General features: G+C 51.2%; 4 protein-coding genes across 4 annotated transcripts; 3 read left to right on the top strand and 1 right to left on the bottom strand.

The window, feature by feature from the left end:
- The first annotated feature begins 1,233 nt into the window (after positions 1–1,233).
- On the top strand, positions 1,234–8,821 carry LOC100906285 (multiple coagulation factor deficiency protein 2). Its single transcript, XM_003736978.2, has 2 exons — positions 1,234–1,245; positions 7,978–8,821. The coding sequence occupies exon 2, from the start codon at positions 7,998–8,000 to the stop codon at positions 8,451–8,453; it is 456 nt and encodes a 151-aa protein (XP_003737026.1). The 5' UTR covers positions 1,234–1,245; positions 7,978–7,997; the 3' UTR covers positions 8,454–8,821.
- LOC100906140 (NPC intracellular cholesterol transporter 1) lies at positions 5,162–6,485 on the top strand. Its single transcript, XM_003736976.3, has 3 exons — positions 5,162–5,410; positions 5,558–5,767; positions 5,960–6,485. The coding sequence occupies exons 1-3, from the start codon at positions 5,222–5,224 to the stop codon at positions 6,290–6,292; spliced, it is 732 nt and encodes a 243-aa protein (XP_003737024.1). The 5' UTR covers positions 5,162–5,221; the 3' UTR covers positions 6,293–6,485.
- Positions 8,822–9,066: 245 nt separating the features above from the next.
- LOC100905844 (caspase-3) lies at positions 9,067–16,024 on the bottom strand. Its single transcript, XM_003736974.2, has 6 exons — positions 15,753–16,024; positions 12,004–12,079; positions 11,463–11,525; positions 10,891–11,071; positions 10,366–10,765; positions 9,067–10,253 (listed from the first exon to the last, which is right to left on the bottom strand). The coding sequence occupies exons 1-6, from the start codon at positions 15,775–15,777 to the stop codon at positions 10,024–10,026; spliced, it is 975 nt and encodes a 324-aa protein (XP_003737022.1). The 5' UTR covers positions 15,778–16,024; the 3' UTR covers positions 9,067–10,023.
- Positions 12,641–13,550, top strand: LOC100905993 (multiple coagulation factor deficiency protein 2-like). Its single transcript, XM_003736975.2, has one exon. It carries the CDS (start codon positions 12,776–12,778, stop codon positions 13,250–13,252), a length of 477 nt encoding a protein of 158 aa, XP_003737023.2. The 5' UTR covers positions 12,641–12,775; the 3' UTR covers positions 13,253–13,550.
- Positions 16,025–23,151: the final 7,127 nt, after the last annotated feature.

Here is a 23,151-nt window from a genome sequence, read left to right as displayed (position 1 = left end):
CACCGGAGCCCACGGAGTTGCCCGATTCGGATCCTGTGTGCGAGAGAAAAATTTCACCGCGACTACCATATATCATATGAAGTATTGAACCCGTCTAGTTGAGTCAAGACGGACCCCGAAGCCAGAATGGAATCTCAATCCACCCTTCACTCATTTTTATCGTGATTAGGAATGAATCATTTCAAGCTCAAAACATTATTCAGTGGTTATAAGCCGAACAACACCGAATGAATCTGACGTTTCCACCCCGAACGGTAGTGTCGAAGATACTACCTGCCACTGTTTTTTTCAATCCGCCGGAAGGCTGTGCGACACGGAAGCACGATCACAGTCGGCGATTACCTTGAGTTGACGACCCCATTTTTCTCGCTAGTTACAGCTCAATCGGCGTCTCTGATCTTCCCGTGATACTACCACGATACACATTGTATTCATACCGTGAGGTCGTTCACCCATGAGTCTCCCCGGATGAGGAAGGCATTCCGATCACAATTGGTAGAGAGTGAATAATTTCCGAGAAGAGAGTGATTATTCTCTCGAATCAAGGGAATACAGATATCGATGATCTCACTAATAATCAAGTCATCGGTTAGAAAAGTAGCTCGACTTTGTGTTCATCTCGGTCGTGAGATGAATACGCGTCGGGCGAACGTCACGTGCACGACCGAATAATCGGAGATAGCTCTTCGAGGCAGTAGTCTCTACTCTTGTGCTTGATGGCGTTGGCAGCGGTCGGTGATATCGGCGGCAGCCGTGTCGGCGGTGGTCGAGGGAGAGGAAAGCTACGGTGGTATTGGAAGTTCCTGCGGTTATTCAATGTTAATTTCCCCGAACGCTCTGTAGCAGCAGGAGAACACATCGGCCGCCCGACTGTGCAAACATCGTGAGGGAAAAAGCGCGATCGTGTCGACGCTTTTGAGTTAGAATCAGCCTTTGGTGTCCTGGGGATACTCCTCCAACGCAAGCTTCGCTCCCGTGATTCCTTATCCTTTAGGAACCCCATTGGGCGGTGTAGAGTTATAACGACGATCACAGGCGTCGGTCGTCGTTTTCACGAGACTGACTCGGGAATCGAGGGCGAACTCCATCTGCCCCTACAAGCTAATCTCGGCTCGCTTGCTTTGATTCGAGACTTGATTATCTGTGCTGTTCATGGACGAAGCGGCATACGATCCCAAGTCCCGATTTCTGGTGAGACTTGGATGTACGGGAGCGTCGATCGGCACTACGGAGAACAGTAGGCGGGTAATGCAGCGTGAGTACTGACAAGGTTCCCTCGGTGTCCTCGTCCCACGGCCGAGAATAGACACACTGTCTTCTCGATACGTTCATTCCGTCAAGGAAGAGCCCGCGAGTTCCTAAATGTTCGGGATATTCGTTCCGTGCGCATCGTTGACCCTGAAGAGATCAATGGAGATCCGTGTTCGTCAAAGAAGAATAGTTCGTCAAAGACCTCCGATAACGGGATTTGAATTCGACCTAATTATGCCGCTCCGAAGGGTCAACCGAACCTCTGATCTGGGACGAGATGGGAACCATTAGATTGGATGCTTAGGATTAAAGATCCGTTTAGAATACTGGAGATTTCGAGGAACATCCTCTCGACCTCTGCTCGGCGGAAATTCGACCCTTCTACTGTCTCTCGAAGAACGTTCGTTGTCCGGGCACATTGTCGTCCGTCATTCGCAGAAACCTCAGAAGTTCTTTTGAATTCCCTGCTTCACCATCTCCCCCGCTCCTCCCACATCAGCGCAAACACAAGTTCGAATGGAAAGAAAGATGAAAAATCCGCTACCTTGTCTTCGAGGACGGTCGATCCCAGACCGCTCGGCGGCTCAGCAAAGCATTCTCACAAGAGCTTTGATCTCCGTCTGCAGTCCGCGTGAGGAAATCTCGAGAACTCTGAGCGCTACTGCCGCCCCTGCGGACAGCCAACGACATGGGTGGAGGTAGAAGGGAGAGTTTACTCTGTTCAACAATCTCTCGAGCGGTGGGAATCGCTCACAAATAGTTGCTTGGTTCGATCAGCGAAGAGCTGAGATTCTGATAGCGCGGGAGACTCGTTCGGTAATTCCGGTTCCTTGGGATCGGGACCGGCGCCCGAGTTCGGAGGAGCGTTGGGATGTAATCGGCTGCTGAAAGTCTTCGAACGTCGAAGGAACTGAGTCACGCAGCAGGGTCGATGGAAAGAAGATCAGGAAGCGTCGGCGTGAGCCTGTTCGGCTCAATGAGTACGTCGAAAACAACACCTCTATTCGAATCGAATCGTGGTCGTTATTCAGATAATGTTGTTGTCCAATGAGCCGCAATCGGAGAGTAATCAGGATGAGCATAGATCCTGACTACAAGGGTAAACATCCCCGATCACAATCCCGTTCCCATATCTGAGTGGATGCCGTCGCTCGCTCCCCGATCATAGAAGCGGAGCGGCATCCGAAAACGTAGCCATTACCTTCCAACGCCACTCGGACGTCCCTGAAGGCTCGATCGGATCAGTGGAATTTTCGATCTGCAGGATAATTAGACGAGCTTGTTGGGTTTGCGCACGTACCGGGCCTTCCACATCCATGCAGTCCCCCAACAGGACACCCGCGTTGGGCACGCCGGGCGCGCGTCCTCCGGGTGGGTAGATTCGGCACTTCCTGATAGCCGATTGATCCGGATATTGGAGTGGAAAAATCTGGATGAAGTGAAATAGAGGCTCGAAGTTGTGAATCCCCATCGAATTCTGGAAAAATCTGAAGCCAATTTTCTGATACTGAATTTTCTGTACCGAGTTTTCGCTGTAACGAATGCCGCTCAACACTATCACTATGGCGAGCTGGCCAAAGGGGGAGAAACTCTTCGAGAAAAACCTTCGTTGTACCGAGGAATTCGTTGTAATGGGGGTCCTTATAACGAGCTTTTACTGTATATTCTACGGATATGCAGATAATTGTTTCGACCGACGTGACGGTCACCTCGCGCACCGATTTCACAGCCGTCACGTACACACCTAGCCTTGCCGCTTCCTAGGAAAAATGACGTCATGCCATTGGTTCTGAAAAAAAATCAGGGAGCGCCATAGAATAGCCCGGCTACAGCCCAATGTTCCACGGACCACCTACCCCAATCCGAGTGCTACTTCCGGCGTTAGACATACCGAGTCGATGTATGAAGCTGCGATTTAAGATCAAGATCCTGTGGAGGATCTTGTGCTGATTCCGGCATATTCGTTCTGTTTCGGATCGATTCCTCCGCCGCCTGGCTTGCGCCTCCGGGGGCGGTGCGCGTTCCGGAAAGCCCTAGATCACCATTCCCCTCTAGCATGTACCTACCAGGGCTACCCGGGGCCAGCCGAGCTCCGGTACCGACTCTCGACGTTGCAGAAGAGCCTGGCTCTCTTCGCAGAACCGCAACGTTGAGGGAATAGGGAGATGTACGGAGAGAAAGTTTGAGACGACCCCCGAGGCAACCAGAGAGGAGTCGCTCCTGCGGCTCGACTCGGAACCGCTGTCGTAGTCGTCAAAGTCTCGATTGCTTATATGCGGGATCCCCCTCTAGACGACAACCAATATGTATCATATAAAGTAGGCGGTAAATCAATCGTTCGGAGCCGCTTCCTTCTCGTTTTCCTCGAGCATGCGGAATGTGAGACCCGTTAGGCCTCTTCTGAATCGTCGGTATACTCAATCTCTTGATATTCGTGTCCTGGTATCACATCACTATCCTCCGCTTGATTCTCCGCAGAGCTTTGTCTCTAAGCTCTCTGCAGCAGAGCTTCCTTGCTCTTGACATTTTCCGTGGGAATTCGACGTCTGCGTTTTCTGTGATCTACGCTCCTGCGACGCCCTTCAAATTCTGAAATTGGAAAGAATGGGAGACAAGGGTTCTGCGAGCTCTGCTGCTCACGGATTCGCCCGCAGAAGGCGAAGTAACCGATATCGGCTGTCCCGGGTCCGCAAATGAGACGTGCTCTGTTCAGAGGCATGACGCGTCAAATCCTCCGGAAATAAACGGCGAGCGTAACCGCCCCAATATTCGAAACGGAAAGAGACGTTTCTGATGTCCCAAAATTGTTTCCGACTGCGCTCGCCGTTCGGGTGTTTCTCCGCCGCGGATTCTCTCACTATCGGTGTTAGCGCTCAATGATCCGACGGCCAACAGTGGTCCGCCAGGATTTAGAAACGAGGCGGAGATTTCCTGGAACTCGGAATCTCGGTCCCGGTGTGCGAGCTCGACGGGGATCTGCGCCTCCGCTCCTGCATGGGGATGCAAGACCGACGTAATTCCCATCCAATCATTCGTTCACTTCCAAGCGAGGCATCCCGACCGGCTGAGCAACTCGATGCCCAGCCTGCTGCTAGATTCGCGACCTGAAAAACGTATGCTCACACATGCAGTATGAACAAGGCTCTTCATGCTGTGTATCTTATACACTCTGACGCGGCCACATTCCCAGAGTATCCATACGCGAGCGCGAGTCTCATAGACGGCGAATACAAGATCATGAAGAGGAAAACACGGCGATCAGCATACGTAAGACTCAGAGATCAGAATTGGAGCCCGAATCCAAGTTATGCTACCGCGGTGAAACGAGAAGCGCGGAGCTCCACGGCGCGGCGTCTTTGGGGCCCCCGATGATGGTTATCGACGCGTCGTCGGGACTAAGAACCGAGTTCCGGGGGAGGAAACAAGGTTCCGAGACGAATAAAGGCAGCCGACCTCCCGGCTGGCCCCGGAATAAAGTGCACTGCTTCTCCCGAGTCCGTCGACCCTCGAGCAATCTTCGATCGTCGGAGCTTATTGCGACATACCGGATGAGCTCGAGAACCACTTGACACTAAAAGGATTCATTATGTCGAGATTAGCCGAGATATCACGTCCAGCACTCGATAGGGCCCAGCCGTTGGACCAGAAGCACTTTTTCAAGCGTTTGTCAGGAACCGGCCAGGACGCAAGCGACGGAGAGCTCATGGTTATCCGGTAACTGGAGACAGCGACGACGACGACGCGACTCGCTAATGCGTGATTCATAGTCGGGCTTGGGATCGTTTTGTTACTCACGGCGTCGCGACGGCTCTAACGGGCGACGGTGAAGCGCACGTTACGGGAGCTCTTTCCCTGTCCCTCTCCCGACTGGCCACTTAGGAACAAGGAGCAACCGAAATTCCGTAGCCTCGCGAGCACTGTAAACCAAGAGAAGTCTGTGATAATCTTCCGATCAGACGATCTTTCAGTCATGTCGAGAGGAGTGCTCGCCTGTGAAGTTTTGTTGGTTTTAGCCGCCGTTGCCAGTGTTGGGCGGGCGCAGAGTTGTGCCTTCCGTGGAAGTTGCCACTTCAACAGAGACATCAGAAAATCCGTGCCTTGCGCGGTTGATGAAGCTCCTTCCGAGACCTTGTCCGATAGTTTGTGGAAAGAATTCACTGTGAGTCTGCGCCTGGAGACGGGCGAGATGACTTCGAGATGATTTTGAAATCTACCGTCCTATGCTCGGCGGAACTTCCGCGTCATCCGGGGAACACGCACTCCCAGAAGCGACGATCAATCTAACGTATTCGTTCCTCCGGACCAGGATTTTTGTGAGGATTTGGCGGCTTCCCTTCAAGATCGCCGACTATGCTGCGAGGCCAGTCAGTTCGAAACGTTGAAGAAAGAAATGAAAGCCGCTGAAGCGATAGGCATGAAACGGTGTCCGGGCTGCTACCGAGCTTTCAAAAACCTCATGTGTCAAATGACGTGTTCACCAACTCAAGGCCAATTCATCGTTGTCAACGCCACCACGGTAGAGCATATTTTCCGCGAAGCGGTCCGGCGCCAACCCGCTGATGGAAACAAGCGCTTCATGAGATAGAATGTTTTTTTAGCGAGTCATGAATATGCACGGAATCTCGCGGTTCCGGAACAGCAAACAATTTCCACTATTCTTCTTGCCCGGCCTGCTGCCTAATAATAAACTCCCGGTTTCCCCCGACAGGACAAACCCGGATCCCCGGGACCCATCGTTCAGGAAATCGTCTATGGATTGGACAAGAATTTCGCAAACACCCTGTATTCAACTTGTAATAGTGCGCGATCAAACGTGGTGGTCAAACTCACCACCCTTATGTGTGGGGCTTACGGCAATCGCTGTAATACTCTGCGGTTCTTGAACTTTTTGGGAGCTCCCGATGAGGAGGGAGGCTACAGTCCGTTCAAAATCCGCCACATCCTTCATGACGAGGACATCCAGGTCACTGACTACAGAGGAAAGCCACGCGTTATTCGCAAGCAAGCCTGGCTAGCGGCTGACAAATGTAAAATTCAGTAGGCACGTCCACCTATGTACTCAGCCCAGCACTTCCCAAACTTTCTTTTTCTTACGCACTCAGCCCGAGACCGTGTACGGTTTGCTCTGTCCCGGAATGGCGGAGCCCCCTACTCGAGAGGCCTCAGCTCTAGCGAGAAGAGATAAGAGGAGGATGCAAGAAAGATAAATTTTCGAGGAATCGTTATGCCCGGAGCAACGAAAGAATAGTCGTCATTGCCCAATGAAGGTTCCAGCGAGCATTAATCGCGAGCTATCGTGTAACATCGGTATGATCCCTGCTCTGCCTCGTGCTGTAACTCAGTTCGCATGCAGCCCCGACTCCCGAAATTAAGTTTCTTTCTCGCTGCACTCTCGTCCCCCACGCAGTCTCGACTCAGATGGTCATGACAGCGCAGTGTGTTTTCAGTGTTCAGGATCATGATTGAAATTGTGACGTTTTTCCCTCCTGACTCGAATACCACCGCATATCGGCTGCATCATTGTTGTCTGCTTGCGAACAGAAACAGGGTCCTGACAAAGTGCCATTGCGATGTTCGTCACTGCCACTCGGTTCTGGCGTCCGAAGCGTAATTTCATGGAGACCAATCGGGCCGAGAGTGGCACAGCCACTGAGACTGCTGTCATTGTTGCACGGCGTTGGAGTGGCTCGAGCTGTCAACGGCACCTAGCGGACTTTCTGTCAAATCTTTTCCAGAAGCGTCTGGTCCTGCTACCCTGACGTACGGCTTCATCCATTCGAGAACGCATGTCACAGTCGGGGTATATCATTGGAGGAGCAGCACGACTGGAATCCTGGGGATTCACAATCTAAAACAAATCCGCTCTTTGGTCTGGCGTTCGATCCCGACGGGAAATAGCCTGCAGGTTACATTGCGACTTGTCACGAACAGCAGCTCATGAGCCGCAGATTTCCCGGAACTCCTCCTTGTGCTGACATAGACTGCGCGTGAATGCCATTTTCGAGACGGTTCTTCTCTCCAGACCGTGAAAGCGTTCAATTTCAAAGTCCAAAGCTCCTCAAGCCACGGAAAAGCGTCAATATCATCCAATGAAGAGAAAATCGCCCGCGGAATCGATGGCAATCCAGTCTGTCCGAGTCAATGCTGGACGAACGGTCCCGCATGAGGTTCGAATTGAGTCTACGTCGTTTGGGTGCCTTCCAGTAGTTTGGCGGGATTCGTCGGGGCAATGAGTAGATCGGGGCATGTTCTTTCTTGCGGTCACTACGTACTCGTTCTCCAACTCCGAGGTTTCCCGTCATCGCAACCGCGACAACAACGTCAACATAAAGGACAACGACACTCGTTGTTGAACGTTCCGCTTGTCTCCGACTCACTATGGCTCGACGGAGCAGGCCAATAAAGATACGATTACCTATATCTCGATGATTGGGGTCTTAGTGAATCTCTCGGACGAGCTGATCCGCAAGCATTTCGAGAGGAACAATTATTCAAGTCCTGGCGGAGGTCCCGGCGGATTAGGTCGCTCGGTTCGACGCTTTTTTGATGGCGCGCTCCTCCACCCGCATGAGCCTTTATCGACCTGTAGAGAGGCAGCCTCTCGTCGCTCCGAGCGAAAATCGGCCAAATGGCAGCTGCAGCAAATGTCCGTCTGCTCCCGTCGTCGGTCTGCTTCCCTTTCCGCACACATGAAATTCCACGCAAACAGATTCAGTTCTCCCTGAGTCGGCGAGTACTAGTTGGATATGTTCGCGCTGATTCGGTTTTTTCTGTGTTGGACTGTCGTGAGCCAATTGACGTCGGCTGATAACAATGCAACGGGAGCGCCGACGACCATGTCCCCGGAGCAGATTGAAGAATTCAAGCGCAAGTATTCGGCGGAGAAGCTGATTCTCGATGAGCACATCAAAGAAGATCTCAAGAACCTGATAAGTCTCGAAGGTGCCGGCGCTTTGACGGAGCAGGAAGCCATATTCTACGCTCTCAGGATGCATGATTTCGATCAGAACAATCAATTAGACGGACTCGAAATTCTCACGTTGATCAGCCACGCAGGTCATGTCAGCGGAGAGAAGGTCGCGGTCGCTGTCGACGAGTTCCTTAAGTTCGACAACAACGCCGATGGCTACGTGAATTACGGGGAATGGATACAGGGGAGCAAAGCGAGAAGAGAAAGAACAACACAGGGTGGTAGTCGATAGACTTGTTTTGAGCCAATTGAGAATAATGCTGCGCGTGTCGTTTCCGGTCGACGAGTGTTGATTGTTCATTCACGTCATTCCTCCCGAATATGTGGCCATCGATTCGCTCACTGCTCGTCATCTGTGGTCTGATCAGGATTCCGCGCATCTCATACAGTCTCCTGTGCCGCGTACAACTGCTTCTAGTCTTCTCCGGGTGCTTACTACCGAGTAGCGCGAGATGACGGACGTCCGACGGAGTAACGCTCATCCCGATTGATCAGAATCATCATGCAGAGACCGAGAGCTCTCAGCAAAATCACATCATCCGTCTATCTGGAATCTGGAGTTCGATTGAGCAACCTTTGAGACTGAATAAAGATCTCGTAAGAGCTGTTTTGGATGTGATTCTTCATCGTCGCATGGGATCCGCCATTCCCAGACGCTATCTGTTGTTCGGACAGGATACCTAGGGCATCAGATCCTATGTCCCCTGTCACGTGTCGCGATTCGTCATCGGTCCCTGTACGGCGGCTATGGTGGAGGAGGAAGTGCTTATCGCGGACTTTGCGTGGAAATCCGAATAGGAGAGAACAGGCAGCGAGCAGACACCATGTGGCTGAGTTTCACGATACTTTTATTCAGTACGATATGATAATTCGTCGATATTTTTGGAGAGAGGTCAACTTTAAAGAAACTATATACCTAAGTCGACAGAACTCATTCGCTGTGACATGATGAAGAATGCTCTGACTCAACTCAATCGATGCATCGACGGATGTTGCGTCCGAACGTTCAGGCGAGAAACAGAACAATGAGCAAATAACGCTCTCTCGATGAATGCTTCGCATGGAAAAGCAGCGTTCCATGTGCCGAGCTGATGCTCCGAGAAAAATGGCAAGGTACAATCGCTCACAGGAATAAGTAAGTAACTTGATGCCTGAGCTTGGGCGACACTCGGTCCTAAGTTTATGGCTGAGTGTTGAAGGAACGCCACTGTCTTCGGGTGAGCCCCTCGCGGTCACAACCTTCGGCAGAACACACTGCTCCTATCCTCGGCACAATATAAGGATTGAGAGGCCTCGGCGCCCCATGAATCATCCGTTCAGTTCAGTACCGAACCTATCTATTCAGAGCAGCATTCACGGAAATGTTTCGAAAGTTTTTTCGGCTTCGCCAGTCAACTGTGGTGACTCTTCTTCGGAATCCCTAATCGTAAGAATGCCCGCCTTGTGTGGCATGCCCTCTTTTAGAATCGACACGGGTAGTCCATTCCTCTTCGGTGAGCTTGTATGTCAAGTATGTGCTTCACTCTAGTCATATGGTGGATCGTAGCCTCACATCCAACAATCATTCCCTTGAATTCTCTGCTATCGATGCGAACAATGATTGTAGCTCATGTTTTCCTTTGTAAACTTGGGAAAACCATAGGATACAACTCAAACACAGTCTCCCGAAAACCTGTTGACCACACACAATCTATTGAGAATGGATCAGGCGCACGGAATTTTCGCGCGAGACCATCTGCAATGGTTCCGGTGCTGCCGACAGAGTCCAAGAGTGCCCTGGGTTAACCTACACTGCACCGTCCCTACACAAGGCTTCCGGTGATTTTCGGCGCCAGAAAGAGCTTCCTAGTGAGAGTGTAAGTCACACAGGGAATTTGTTTGCGTTTGTCCATCTCGGAATTGCCGGGAACGCTTGACTCGAATTTGAAAGCGACGTGCTTGTTGACGAGTGTCATAAGCGACAGGATGTCATTCCTCCGCACGAGGTCAGGATCCTGGAGAACCGCACACAGAGATTGGATGAACCAGGAGCCTGTAGGAGAGATTTGACCATTTTAGTGAAGTCGCGGATGCTCTGGGAGCCTCAGGGAGCATTCGATGAAGCATCTGCCGGAAATCGAGACCATCGGGGAGCGCAATCTCACCATTGATAGTGTTCCTCCACGAATAGAAGCCCGCCACGGTCGAGTAGGCGATCAGGAAATCAGCGTGTGACGGTAGTCGATAAACGTCTCCGTTGACAGAATCCGGCTGATCTCTGGCTAGAGCCCCTTTGTCCAAATTATCGCCCCGGCAAGCTTGGATGAAGAAAAGTTTCGGTTTTCCCAGGAGAGAACGGCAGTTTTCACCGGTGAAGGGTTCGAAGATTTGATCGGTGCTTATTTTTCCGCTCGTGTGGTATATGAGATCACGCTCGCCATGAGACAGAAGACAGAAAACAAACGCATCGCAATCCGCGTGATCGTACTGCGACCAATGCTTCAGCTCACGACTGAGTTGCTTTTCGGTGAGATTTTTCTGCATGTGAACTTCGAAAGAGAGTGCCTGCAAAATTCGTTCGGGTCGTTTGATCGAGATTTCCGCTTGAGCTGTTCGAGGCTTCATAGAGATGGGAAAACCAAGGACACAAGCATTCACGAAAGGGGAACCGGGGTGATAATTCCACTCACCTGGAAAGTCTTCTTGAGATTTTCGGCGTCTACGTCAGTCCCGCGTCTTTCGTTCAATTGCGTGTGCGGTTCGAATTCCTTCTGGTTAACAATTACACAGATTCCTCGACGTTGTCGTCTCATATGATAGCAATCATCATCTGCTTTGGTGAGGAGACTGGTGATTTTCTCGCCGTGCCTCCTGCAAGCAAAAAGTTCCTGAATCGATGAGACGGTGTCCACATGACAAACTCCCCCACCGAGATAATTCCTCGTCACAGACGGCAAAGCAAGCATAGTCTCCGGAAGATCCATACAGCCCTTGTTCTCCATATCATTCCGATCTCTCGGGCCTCGGGCACCCTGTGCGAATTCTTTGCGAACAAGATGTTATTAATCTAAGGATCAAATCGCCGAGCCTATGATGCGATCACAGCGCTGATCCGAATGGAAAGGAAACTGTTTTATTTTGTGCAGATGCGGAGTCGACCCGCTCATGAGCCGGGGAAGAGATGCGAGAAATCCGTGGCCATAGCAGCAAGCAGAGCATGCAATTTCTAGTAGCTAGAACGGTCTCGTATTCGATGACGTACGTGGCGGCTGCGAATATATTGTTGACATCTTCACGAACCTTCGATAAGGTGCTATATGAGGAACTGTAAACACAAAATTAGAGACCTAGTTGAATTTCTCGTTTTCCCCCGCTACTGATCAACCATCCCAGCCAAGGAGCGCGCTTCGTTTTGCAGATCAGGAGGCTCGATTCTCGATCCGCGCTGTTCCCGGCATTGTCTCTACGGGGACATGACAAGACAAACCGCCAAAACCTCCCGTGGATTACAAACATCCTCAGAGCAATCACCAGTGCGGAGAGGGCCTGTCGAGACCCTCGTGGTTGTCTCTAGTCAGAATCTTAAGCGAGACTCTCAGAGGAGGTTGATTTCATCAGGTTCGGTCGCGAGAGCGTGAGAGGAGTCGCGAAACACCCAGAGGACCGAAAGCGTGAGGCGAGGACTGGAGACGATCGGGAGCGCTCCCGAGGAAATTGTCTCATTGACATGTCGTGTCCGCATTCGGTCATCGGGTATTAATCAAGTCACTGAGGAATCTCCCGGGACACTAAAGAGTACTCACCCCAAACCTAAGGCTGAAAATCCTCTCGCATCGCTCGAGTCATCCCCATTCTTGTCATTTGAATGTACTAACTCTTCTGGAAGAGAATCGGGAGAATTATCAATTTGAGAAAACTGGTTGAAATCATCCGCATCCGTACGAGAGAAAGTAGGCTGGACTCAGGATCGAGGGCATCGACTCAGACAATTTTCTCATTTGCCCTTCCTGAGATCCCTGAGAGATGTTTCTCCACGAGCGGATACACAAGTAACTCCGGCAAAGAGCTCAATGCATCACCAGCAGGGCTTACTGATAGCGATCGGAACGACATCTGACAATCGTGGAGCTCTCAACAGTGATTGTTACGCCCCCCCCCCCCCCCCGCCTCGAGAACCATTTCCTCCCAACCCCTTTTCCTCTTGAGAGATCTCGAGAGATATTCAATTGACAGGAGTGAACCGAGAGAATGAGCTACGAGTTTTTTTAAATCAACTGCTGGGAACAACCACAATGATGCCTGATGACCGAACTTGTCATCGAAGAGAGTGCACTCAGCCACGCGTGTGTGGATAAGTCCCTAACAACGCATGCGCGTTCTAAGATTGTTTTTGTCGTCATATTCCTACGTTGTGTCGCCTGCTCCTTCGACAATAGTAGAGGTCTGCTGACCGGCTTTTCGACAGGTGAAGACAGATTCCCGACGCCAAAATTTTGTTTCGAAGACGCCGTCGGCCTGTCGCTTGCACCCATTGACCTTTTCATCATCAGCCGCCAGCTCGGAAGCCTTACAACCATGACGTGCTTTATGTCGTTCACAGTGTATTTGACTGTCTTGCTCAGTTTGACAGCGCAACCGAGCTCATCGCAGCAACCACCAACACAGAACTCAGCGTCTCAGAGAGCGAATCCTGAAGTTGCGAACGAGATACGCAAGAAATATGCGGGCGGTGGTTTCGTCCGAGACATGGACCATATCAAGGAGGATCTGAGGCACTTGATCCAATTCGCAGACGACGGCGTTTTCACACCGCAAGAATCGATTTTCTACTTATTGAGAATGCACGATTTTGACGACAACAATCATCTGGACGGATTGGAACTTATGCGAGCATTCGGCCACGCTCACGGACAAGACGGAGCTCACGAGGCGGCGGGAGAAGTTCCTGTGGAGACTCTCGAGGAGCTCGTTGACACCACAATGAAGTATGACAGCAATGGAGACGGATTGTTGAGTTATGCCGAGTGGGTGAAAGGTCACGCCTCTCAATGAGCATACCGAGTTTCCGATTCGAATCCGTCAAGCCATCGCGACCGTGACTTTTGCTTGATCGCGACGCTCAAGTAAGCCGCCGACACAATCAGGAACCGAGCGCAGAGATGCGATGATTCCTCTTTGGTGTAGGCTCGTGTATCATCGATTGGGATCGAAAGTGTATATTCCGTTCGAAGTTCCGAGGAGGGGTATCCGATCGTAGTCTTCTGACCATTCCCGTATTGTAAGTTCCTCCCCGACCCTAATGTCATTCATGATCACGAAAGACGGCGAGAAATAAAGAAGAGTTTCTTTCTCTGAACATGAGCATTCAATTCGAATCGACTCGACCGCGGGCATCCAGAACTCATCAACGCTGAAAGTCGAATCTGACCGGTTTGCGATGTGCGCCCGCTCAATGCGGGGACACCAATGGTCCGGACCGCGATTCGAGACCGCTGTCCCGGTTTGAGTCTCTCAGTCCGAGGCTTTCTCTGCCGCCTCCGAACGCTTGAACATGGACTGCATGGACGCTCGCATGAACGACGGATACGGGACCATCTGAACGCGATCGCAATTATGCTATTCGCAGTAGTCTTCCGTCGGGGAAAAATTCCGACAACCAGCTTTCACACTGCTAATAAATGCTCTAGGAAGTTCACTCGGAACATTCGGTTCCGCCAACCGCCATTGTTTCGAAGGTCAGTCGTAACTACGCTGTGGGGGAGTTTCGCAGTTACGTGAACAGCTTTCACCGCTCACAGCTGACTCCTGCGTCACAGAAAAGCCTTTAAGTGGGAGTTATTCCAGCTGATTTATCCGATCCGGGCTCAGCTTCTATATCGAGGCCCTGGAGTAGAACTTCCTTAAGCCTCTCGCAGCCTAGACAATGCATTCTATCGTTCACGGCTGTGGCTCTTTCTTCGGAACCGTTTCGACGCAGGCCCTCTCGAACTGTTCCAAGTAACAGCGAAAGTGCTCCCGGTTTCGCTCTTGATGCGCACATAGCACCGGCTGACTCAACGCCAAGAACATCTGGCGAGTCAAGAGAAGAAGCTTCAGAGTCGAAGTTCGGTTTTCTCTCTGGTAGAAGATTTTTTCCGCTCGCTGAAATCGGTTCCGTCAAATCCCCCGATTACTTTCGAGCATTGACTTGCATAGTGAGGAAAGTAATCTCCCTAATCGCTCATTAACAGTCAAAGGATTTCATTGTCGTTGTTGTTGTTGATATTGGATGACCATCATCGCGGATTGTGCCGCATGAAGACATGGAGTTTGCATTCAGTGATCGGAGATCTCATGGTCCTCCTAAATATCCAGCGAAGTTCTCGAAGATTCCAGGACCAGTACGAAGAATAAGAATTCGCAGCGGAGATCAGGACTGTCGCGCGACGGGTAGCAGGCTGGTGGCTGAGCCTAAGTAAGTCGACTCTCACCGAAAATATTGCTCGAAAGCGTTCGTTGACTCCGCTCCAGAAGAAGAGCCTCTTTTGCCCCAGCGCGATGCGACAAAACTCGACGTGTTTCCTGATGGGATTTATTTTCGCATTCGAAGAGTCATTGACCGCGGCAAAGACATAAACCAGAGCGAGACAGCGGGATTCGCAACACACGGCTGGACGGATCCCACGCCGCCGGTCATGTCAGAATTCACGATATGACGGAATCATATCACGTCATCGGAACGAAAGGATCACAGCGAGACCTCTTGAATGAGGCTGCTCATCATAGCTCCATGGGACGACGACATGTCTCGAAATTGGCGCGATGATTACTTCAGGGATGCCTCTCGAGGTACCTCGTGAATTCGGTTTATTGCAGTCTCGGAGAGTGCGTAGACGTTCTGAACGAAACGCTGCAGAGCATCCCAAGCTCTTCCGTCAACTACAAGTACGTCGCTGAGCGCATCTGCAGGCTATCGAAAGAAGGTCCGAACTCGATCCGCTCGCAGATAATTCGCGAAACGGATCGAGGGATGCAGAAAGCTGTTAATCCGATGATGGGCCCACGATGAAAGCGGACGTCGACTATGCTATGGGTGCCTGATAACCTTCACTCAAATGGGTCCGATGCTCCTCGACGAATTCATCGAAGCTATTCAAACCTTTCGACGCATCCGACTCATTCAAACCGAAATATTCTTCACTTCACCACGAGTATCCGCCGATGGCAATTCACGTCGAAGTTCACACCGGCCACTGATTAGTCCGGAACTAATCCATTTCGAATGTGAACATGAGCCCCATCTCGATATCGAAAACGCTGGAGTTAGACTCCACAGACATTTTTCAGACTCTCGATCATTGGCCCACCTTTACGTTTTCTGCTAAACGGCCAACAGCGGTTTCTGCGTGACATCTCTCCGGGAGTCACGAACACAATGATCAGGGCCCTGCGATGAGCATCGGAGGATTCCCCTCCCCGCCTAGTGAATTTCGGCGAGTGAAAGACGCAGTGGTCCCTGCACCACTGAACCGCTATTCGAATTAATGGGGAGTGTCGTCGGATGTCAACTTACCGCTCACGTCCGTCAGGGTCTCCATTCTGCACTTGGTAGATAATCGACCGCCCGAGGGAATCTAGCTGTTCGATAGGGAGATGATTCGATCGGGTACAAAAGCAAATTCAACGAACCGGGCAACTTTCTTCGTTTGCGACTCGCCAGTACTCATGGCCAGAGGGCGCTGCGCTCGCTGTCCGACGCTTTGGAGCGCTCGGAAAGTTCGTAAATAAGGAAATTTCTTTTTGAGAGGAGTTTTCCGTCACAATCGATTCAGTTTAGAAATTTAGAGCAGCGATACCCATCGATCCTCGATCCCGATGCCTTGGCGGTGTGGAAAAAGTCTCGTCAATGATGGATCGCTGCCAATCACCCACGAATATTTCTCCGGGTAAATGGCGGAAAGCTCCGACTCGATTCATTTCTCTTGAGTTCTGATGCTCGGATCGCTGGGATCTGCAATCGATTTCGCCTCCGTATCGGAGGTTTCTCGTGAGGGAGGAATCAACCCCATATATCTTCTACGATGCGTGAGATCAGAGATTCTATCCGTGGGCTCAGTAAGTCGACGTCGTGTATCCCCGGAGAACAATCGATCCTTCAAATGCACCACACCTTTCCGTAGGTGAGGAATTCCCTCTCCAAGTGGTATATTCCTCGTATGTGCTCGACTAGCATCATGAGCTAAAGCCATTCCAAGGATTCTGCTGAGGCGGGAGTGGATCTGGGGGAAATCTATTCGGGATCTTGAGCATCGTCACGGTGATAAGGGGGTAGAATGGCGATGTTCGTCCCACGCTCGGCTTCACTCGAGCATCGTAGATTGGACTCGCCCCATAATCCCGTTATTCCTGGGCTAAGGCACTGTATGAGCGGGGGCACTTGCTGGACCCTCGCTCGGCTCGTTTGCCCCGAAGTCGATAAGAGCGCGTCATTGGAAACACGATGATAACCGGATGCACAAACCTGATTTCACGAGTCGCCTCCACCATGCCCTGATCCGTTGCATTTCGTCACGAAAATTGAGGATGTTCGAGAGACATAGATCACAGACACCGTCGAAGGAAAGACCTCTCTGCGCTTGAAGGCGTCAGAGGAGCGGGATCTCCCGACCTTATGCTCCGTGAGACTGACGATGGGTCATCTCACGAACTCCACGAATGCGTAATGTTCTTGAGGTCAGAGTGCGGCGGACACTGAGCGAAACGATCTTGCCCCACTCGGTCGTGGACGGATGACGTGAATCGCGGAATCATACTGACCGCGGAATGGACCTAAGCATCCGTAGGCGAGAACCTGAGCTGCAGATATGATCGATTAATCCATTTTCATATGGCCCGCATCGAATTAGGGAGCTTTTGGTTGAGCAATCCATACTTCCGCCAATCTCATAGAATCATCGTTCTCAATCACAATTCTCACCGTTCAAGGCAGAGATATTTTTCATCTCTGCAAAATCTTTGCGGCAGCACGATCCAGTGTCTCTCAGGCTCTTATCTGCGTCACGACTCTGACCTCCAGAGACGCAGCCAGCCGTCTTATTCAATGCCACTGATTCACTCCCCAGTAATCTACTAGTCGAGAAATCAGTGGACCAGTGCTGACGATTCAGATGCATAGCTCTTGCCTCTCGCGGGCCCCATCGTAAGAGCCCAGTGGCGCAGGGGTCACTCAAGATTGGGCGGCCGACGCCGAAGGAATTTCCTTCGACAATCTTCACCCTCGCGGACGACGGGAGCCACTGTTGGTGAAGGTCGCCACTGGAATGACATGAACCCATACTCGCATATGGACGTCAATGCGAAGCTTGTCGTGAACCCCGCAAACTTAATCCGCAGCATCTCGCTCCAAATACGAGGCTACCTGGCTCCTGGATTGGGATCGGGGATGACGGTAGCTCTTGGAGCTGGCTTCGGAGTTGCAAGGATCCATAGGGCTCGGATTGAGTCATGCGTACACCGATATCAAGCCCGATCGCTTCCGCCTCATTTAATCGTTCTGATATAGTGATTGATACATAAATGACTCGAGCGCTGTCTCGAGAAGGAACGTAGAACCTAGGGCGCCTGAGGTCATAACATCGAGGTTCATGACTGGTCATAGGGGGTGGCTCCGCAGACTTCTATGGGCTGGCCCTTTCGAAATCAGGTCCCCCCCCCTTAGGTGGTATAAAAACCGGTTCACTCCCCATACGTGAGCTGCTTCGGGGCTCGTCGCAACACTGGTCCATGTTCCGAGAATGGAAAAACTATTGGAGAAATCCATCGAAAGACGAGTTACACGAAGAGATTCGAGTCCGCGGAAAAGATTCGCTCGCCTCCCCGTGAGCACCTTGATTCCAGGAGAGGTCTGGCCCCGGTTACAAGGACCGGCTGAGAAATGCGAACATGCGACAGAAAACCTAATGGGAACTCTGGCGTGAGCTCCGACGTAGAGCCTATCTTGAACATCAAGCATGGTCTTTAGCAAAAGCGAGGTAATTCGACGATTGAAAGACACAAAGCTTCATGCGCTCGAGTTTTTCAAACTCTTCATGTAAGTCAGATAGGCCTCTGCAGGATCGGACAGATCCTTCAAGATGACGTCTTTTTGAAGTGCGAGTCTCCAACTGCCGATTGGACCCGCGCGATCAACAGATCTCATCGTAAACCCTTTCGAAATCGAATCATTTTTCTTTCTCGGAGAAGTGCCTGGCGATGAATCTCCTGGTTCGCTCCGTCTGAGGACTTATTCCTGACCGAAAAATGCATCGATACGGTCCGAGTATACACTCGGTATCCGAGAGAGAGCCTTGCATGCGTCAATCTCCAGACATGATTTGTCGTGCTGATTGTCGAGGCGCTTTCGTTTTCCCACGAACCTTGTCCCACCATCCAAAGTCCATCGTGCTACATTCTCTGACGTCAGTCGGGTCCTTCAAACCGTTCAGGCATACATTCTCAGGCGCCGCCTAAAATGAATCTCTCCTTTGTGGAGAGAAGTAGGCTCTCGACACTGTCGCGTGCTCCCATCTCCTTGTTGGAAAATGCCGGGTATAAAGGGGGATGGACTCGTTGGTCGAGACAGCTCCAAGCTGCGCGATTCTCAACTAACGGAAGAAGAAGAAGTACTCAATCGACGCCATGAGTAGTCTCACCTGTTCTGTTACTTGCTTGGCTCTTACCTGCATATTCCTCGCTTCCTTCAAGGATTCGGAGGCGGTACCAGTGATGGGCGAGTGTTTGCCCGGTGGTGAAGTTACGGAGCTCTGCCAGAGATGCGCCAAGTTCACCAAAGCCGTGAATGTATTTGGTCTCTGCTGCAACAAGGAGTCTGAAGCCACCGCAAACGGCAGCAACAACAAGAAGAAGAGCGTCAGGAATTGGTGCCAGAAATTCCTCAGAATGGACGTGCCGTACTACAACATCGCAGACGGACAGAAGAGGGAGGACAAGAGCCCGATTGGATGAGGAAAATGCTGTACCTCACTCTCTGCGAGTCGTCATCGCTCCAGGAGCACCCTCCCTAAGGAGGAGAGAAAGTCTGTGATCACGCCCGACCGGTTGTTCCCACTGTGTTCGCTCTCAACGATGGAGTTGCGGTTTCCGCCTTCATTCCTGAAGAGCCCGAGACTTATTTATTGGTTCATCTAGTTCGAATTCCCTATTTAAATCACAATAAATTGCATGTACATATGCTTACGCGAAAATGGTCTCTGATCTCGATTTCCCCCCTCTTAAGAGGAAAATACCCCCGAAATTCATAGGTGGATTTTCTCGATCATAGGTTCAATGTCTGGGCATAGTGCCCCGAGAACCTCACATCACCGATGATATTGTCGACTTGAAATTCGATGGGAAGTGGGGTGCCTTGTGGACTCGACCGGGGGGGGAAGCTTCTTGGAGCACTCCGAGTTACGATCGGTCACTCGCACTTTCCTTATGCGTCGATTCGGACCTGCGAACCCAGAACGGCATTTTTTCTCTGAGTCGGATAGCCTACACTGAGTCACGGTAACGTTCTCACTGACGAGAGTCGACTTCTACCGACTCAATCCGACGATTCGTTCCAAACATTACATCCGAAGATGGTGATTCCTTCTCTTCTGGACGCTCAGAAGTCTCGAGAGACCTGGGCGCGATCATCGGATGCCGCATTAGGACGGTCATGGCCTGCCTAAGGAATTCATCCCGGCGCCGAAAGAGCGACCAGGAATTGATCCGTGTAATGCAGATATCAGGTTCACTAGGTATGCACCGTATTATCAGGAGGATGTGCATTCCCTCGAATCGCTGGAGAAGAGACATCCGGTGCAAATGATTAGAGTATGTACTAGAAGTCGAGACGCGGAGAGGGCCGGCGTCAGCCACAGGGTTCGTTCGGAGTTCCCTAGACTCCCACGGACGCTACAAGGGGGCACTTCATCGAGCCGAAGGTGTTTGTTGAATCAAGAGTTCATCGTCCATGCCCCAGGTCCCCCGATCTTCCAATCCGACCCATGAGCGAAGGGTCGACGAGCTTCCGCGAAATTTTATCTCGCAGATTGTGCTGTCCGTCCCGATGGCTCATAATTAGACTTTGGACTGAGAATTCGATGATAACAAGAAGTTCCGCGTATAACGCACCTCCGGGGATTGCAACGTTTCGCATGGGAGTCTTTGAGAAAGAAAACGTTCGGTTTCCAAGTCCGAGTCTAATCTAGATTTTCCGCGAATCCGCGCAAGGCTCAGCTCCCCGTGATCACAAGATAGATCGGAACTTGTAGAAACCTCGACGAAGGTAAACTCCGTTCATTTCGCGATCAAACAATCGTTCGTCCCTTCATCCCCACGCAATAAGCCTCTCAGCGAGAGATGGACCCTCTTCCGAGGACTAGCTCCTACACGGCACCCGGGCAGCTCTTTTCGCTGACGAGTCTTCGAGTTGATTCTCCAGTGTCGGTAATCTCTGAAGGTGCAACAAGGAGACACGACCCTCGACATTCGAGATCAATGTCATTACATCGACAGGCAGCAAACAAAGCCGGCTACATAGAGTTCCGGAGCGATTTCTCCGCCAATCGCGCAACGATCCACGAAGTAGGATGATTGTAAAATTATCGTTCCGGGAGGAAAGCAATGAACCCTCTGATTGCTCATTTTCATCCTTCGAATTATGATTATTCATCGAACCCGATCCGCGGACTTCACTCGCGAAGCCCAACTGTGATCGATAAATGAGTATCCGGAGTTCAGAGTAAGAATATTGAGATTGAAGAAATATATATAGTCCACGTCTATAAGCCTATCTATCTACATGGTCTATACATTTATACGTCTCAAAGATAGACTGAGCGAGGGCACAAAAAACTAAGGAAACAACGGCGTCGGTGAACTGTGCGTAGCGACACCAATCGAGCGAGCGAAGGTATCGCTAGACGTGTTATAGGACCGACGCGACGGCGACAGCACCAACATGAATCGAGTGCGTCCCGAACCGGCTACCCCTTCGAACTTCAATCAACTGCTCCATTCCGCCAGCCCTACAGAGCTTCCGATCCGTGCCCAGCTCGTAATCTATTGGGCCACCGTACTGTCTTCCTTCGGAGCTCGGCTCCGAGCGATTACCGGGACGACCCGAGGTGTAGATATGCCCGGTGATGTTTCTGCCTGGGCGCTCCAGCATATGCCCCGATCTGAGGCTTGCGGGTTCTGTACACAGCCAACATTGGAAGCCAATTAGCGCGCAGAGGGTTATCAGTTATCAGAAGGCGGTCCACGCGATTGAAGCTCTCCCGAGCCTTGTCGGTTAGCGAGGGCACAATGAACGCGTCAGGATCGATTTCCGCAGCTTTCCGATCGATCGCCCCCATTTTCAGATTTTCCCGGGTATGCGTCGGTAGGTCAGGGCTCGAACCGCACCCTGTGCTGCCGGTCGGGCGTCTACAGCATTCCAACTTTTCAATAATGGAAGAAGTGACGGCGGGCTGTGTCGGCCTTGGAGGCAGACGCAACATGCACCTAATCTATTCTAGGCAGTCGACAATCGTACGTTGCTTCCGGTTCCAAAAATAAACGCTCAGATCTGTCAGGATGGAGTAACCTCTTCCGACCGAGGCCTCTCCCATCTCCTGCTCGTGATCAACAGCGTACGCGGTGGGGACAAGATCGTGTATCTGGAAAGATTTGGTTCCCTATCCGCTCTTGAAAATAACCGAAGGAGAATCACGAGATCATTAAAAATATGTTCATCAAAACGATCTCGAGAGTCTGCAGGTCGAATCATCAAAGGTCTTTCTCTACTTGACAAGGATAACGCTGCAAGTGCGTTCAAGTCACCGTTCACAGTTTGGGCTTCTCTCGAGATAAACTGCTTGCTCACGAATGAAAGGAAAAACAGACTCAACACGAGGAGGTCGAGACTTTTCGTCGACGATGACTGGACACGAGGCTGATAGAGATAATATAGCTACCAAAAATAGCCACCTAACAGGGTAGTTCACGCGCAGTATGGCGATGGCCGATGGCAGAGTCTAAGAGGAGGTGAGTCGGTGCCTGGGGAATCGCCAGGGATCCACAGGCGAACCGGTGCCTTCTGTTCATCGGCTAGTGCGACCAAGAAGCCGAGCACTCACCAACATTCCAAAGGGCGCGAATACCCATTGGATGAACTTTGCGGAATTGAGGAGGAGTGACCGTCTAGCGGAGACGGCGACGGCAGGAGGAAGATACGCCAGGATCCAGAATCCAGTGGACTGCGTACGACGTCGACGTCCCGTTGATAAGTCTGGACAGTAATGGTATTAATAATCGCCGATAATCCGAGTCGTCGGTTCACGACAGACTTGGTGCCCAGGGCATTCCCGTCACTCAAGGCGATAGGACGTGAAGAAAAAGTTGAAAGAACTTCAGCATCCAATAATGATGTGAAATGTGAGATCAGCCGATGAAGCGACCCGGATTTACACCGATTCAAGGCGAATGTCGCGCTCGGACAAATGTCAGAGGACCATCCCTGGAATCCCCGGATCCAGAGCATCAAGCGATATTCAGTGGAATCGAGACTTCTTCGAATCTATCAATTTGAATAAGATAAAGGAGAAGAAAATGGAATTCTCATTCTTCAAGATGCCAATTTTCGTGAAATGGCGCTCCGCCCGATTAAAACGCGAGGAGTCCATACGGACGCGTGCAATGCCTCTCTGATGTCGAAGGCGGACGTCCTCGATTCCCAGGCCTGAAGCTCAATTCGATGTCCCTCCCGGACTTTTGATAGACTTTCTTCAAACCGTTTCGGATGGCCATCTCGATAAATTTCCCCGCGCAACTCGACTAGATATCTCCCGTGTCTATATGTCAATACCGAGTTTGATAGGTTGCCGAGGAACTTGCCCTGGCTCGCAGCGAAAATAAATCGCCATCATGCATTCATCTCTTGCCGTAAATAGAGGAGGACGCGA

Source organism: Galendromus occidentalis, unplaced genomic scaffold (assembly GCF_000255335.2).
Source record: "Galendromus occidentalis unplaced genomic scaffold, Mocc_1.1 scf7180000075388, whole genome shotgun sequence".
Lineage (NCBI taxonomy): Eukaryota > Metazoa > Arthropoda > Arachnida > Mesostigmata > Phytoseiidae > Galendromus > Galendromus occidentalis.
The sequence above is the reverse complement of the archived record's forward strand: the minus strand, read 5'-3'. Positions and strand labels throughout refer to the sequence as shown.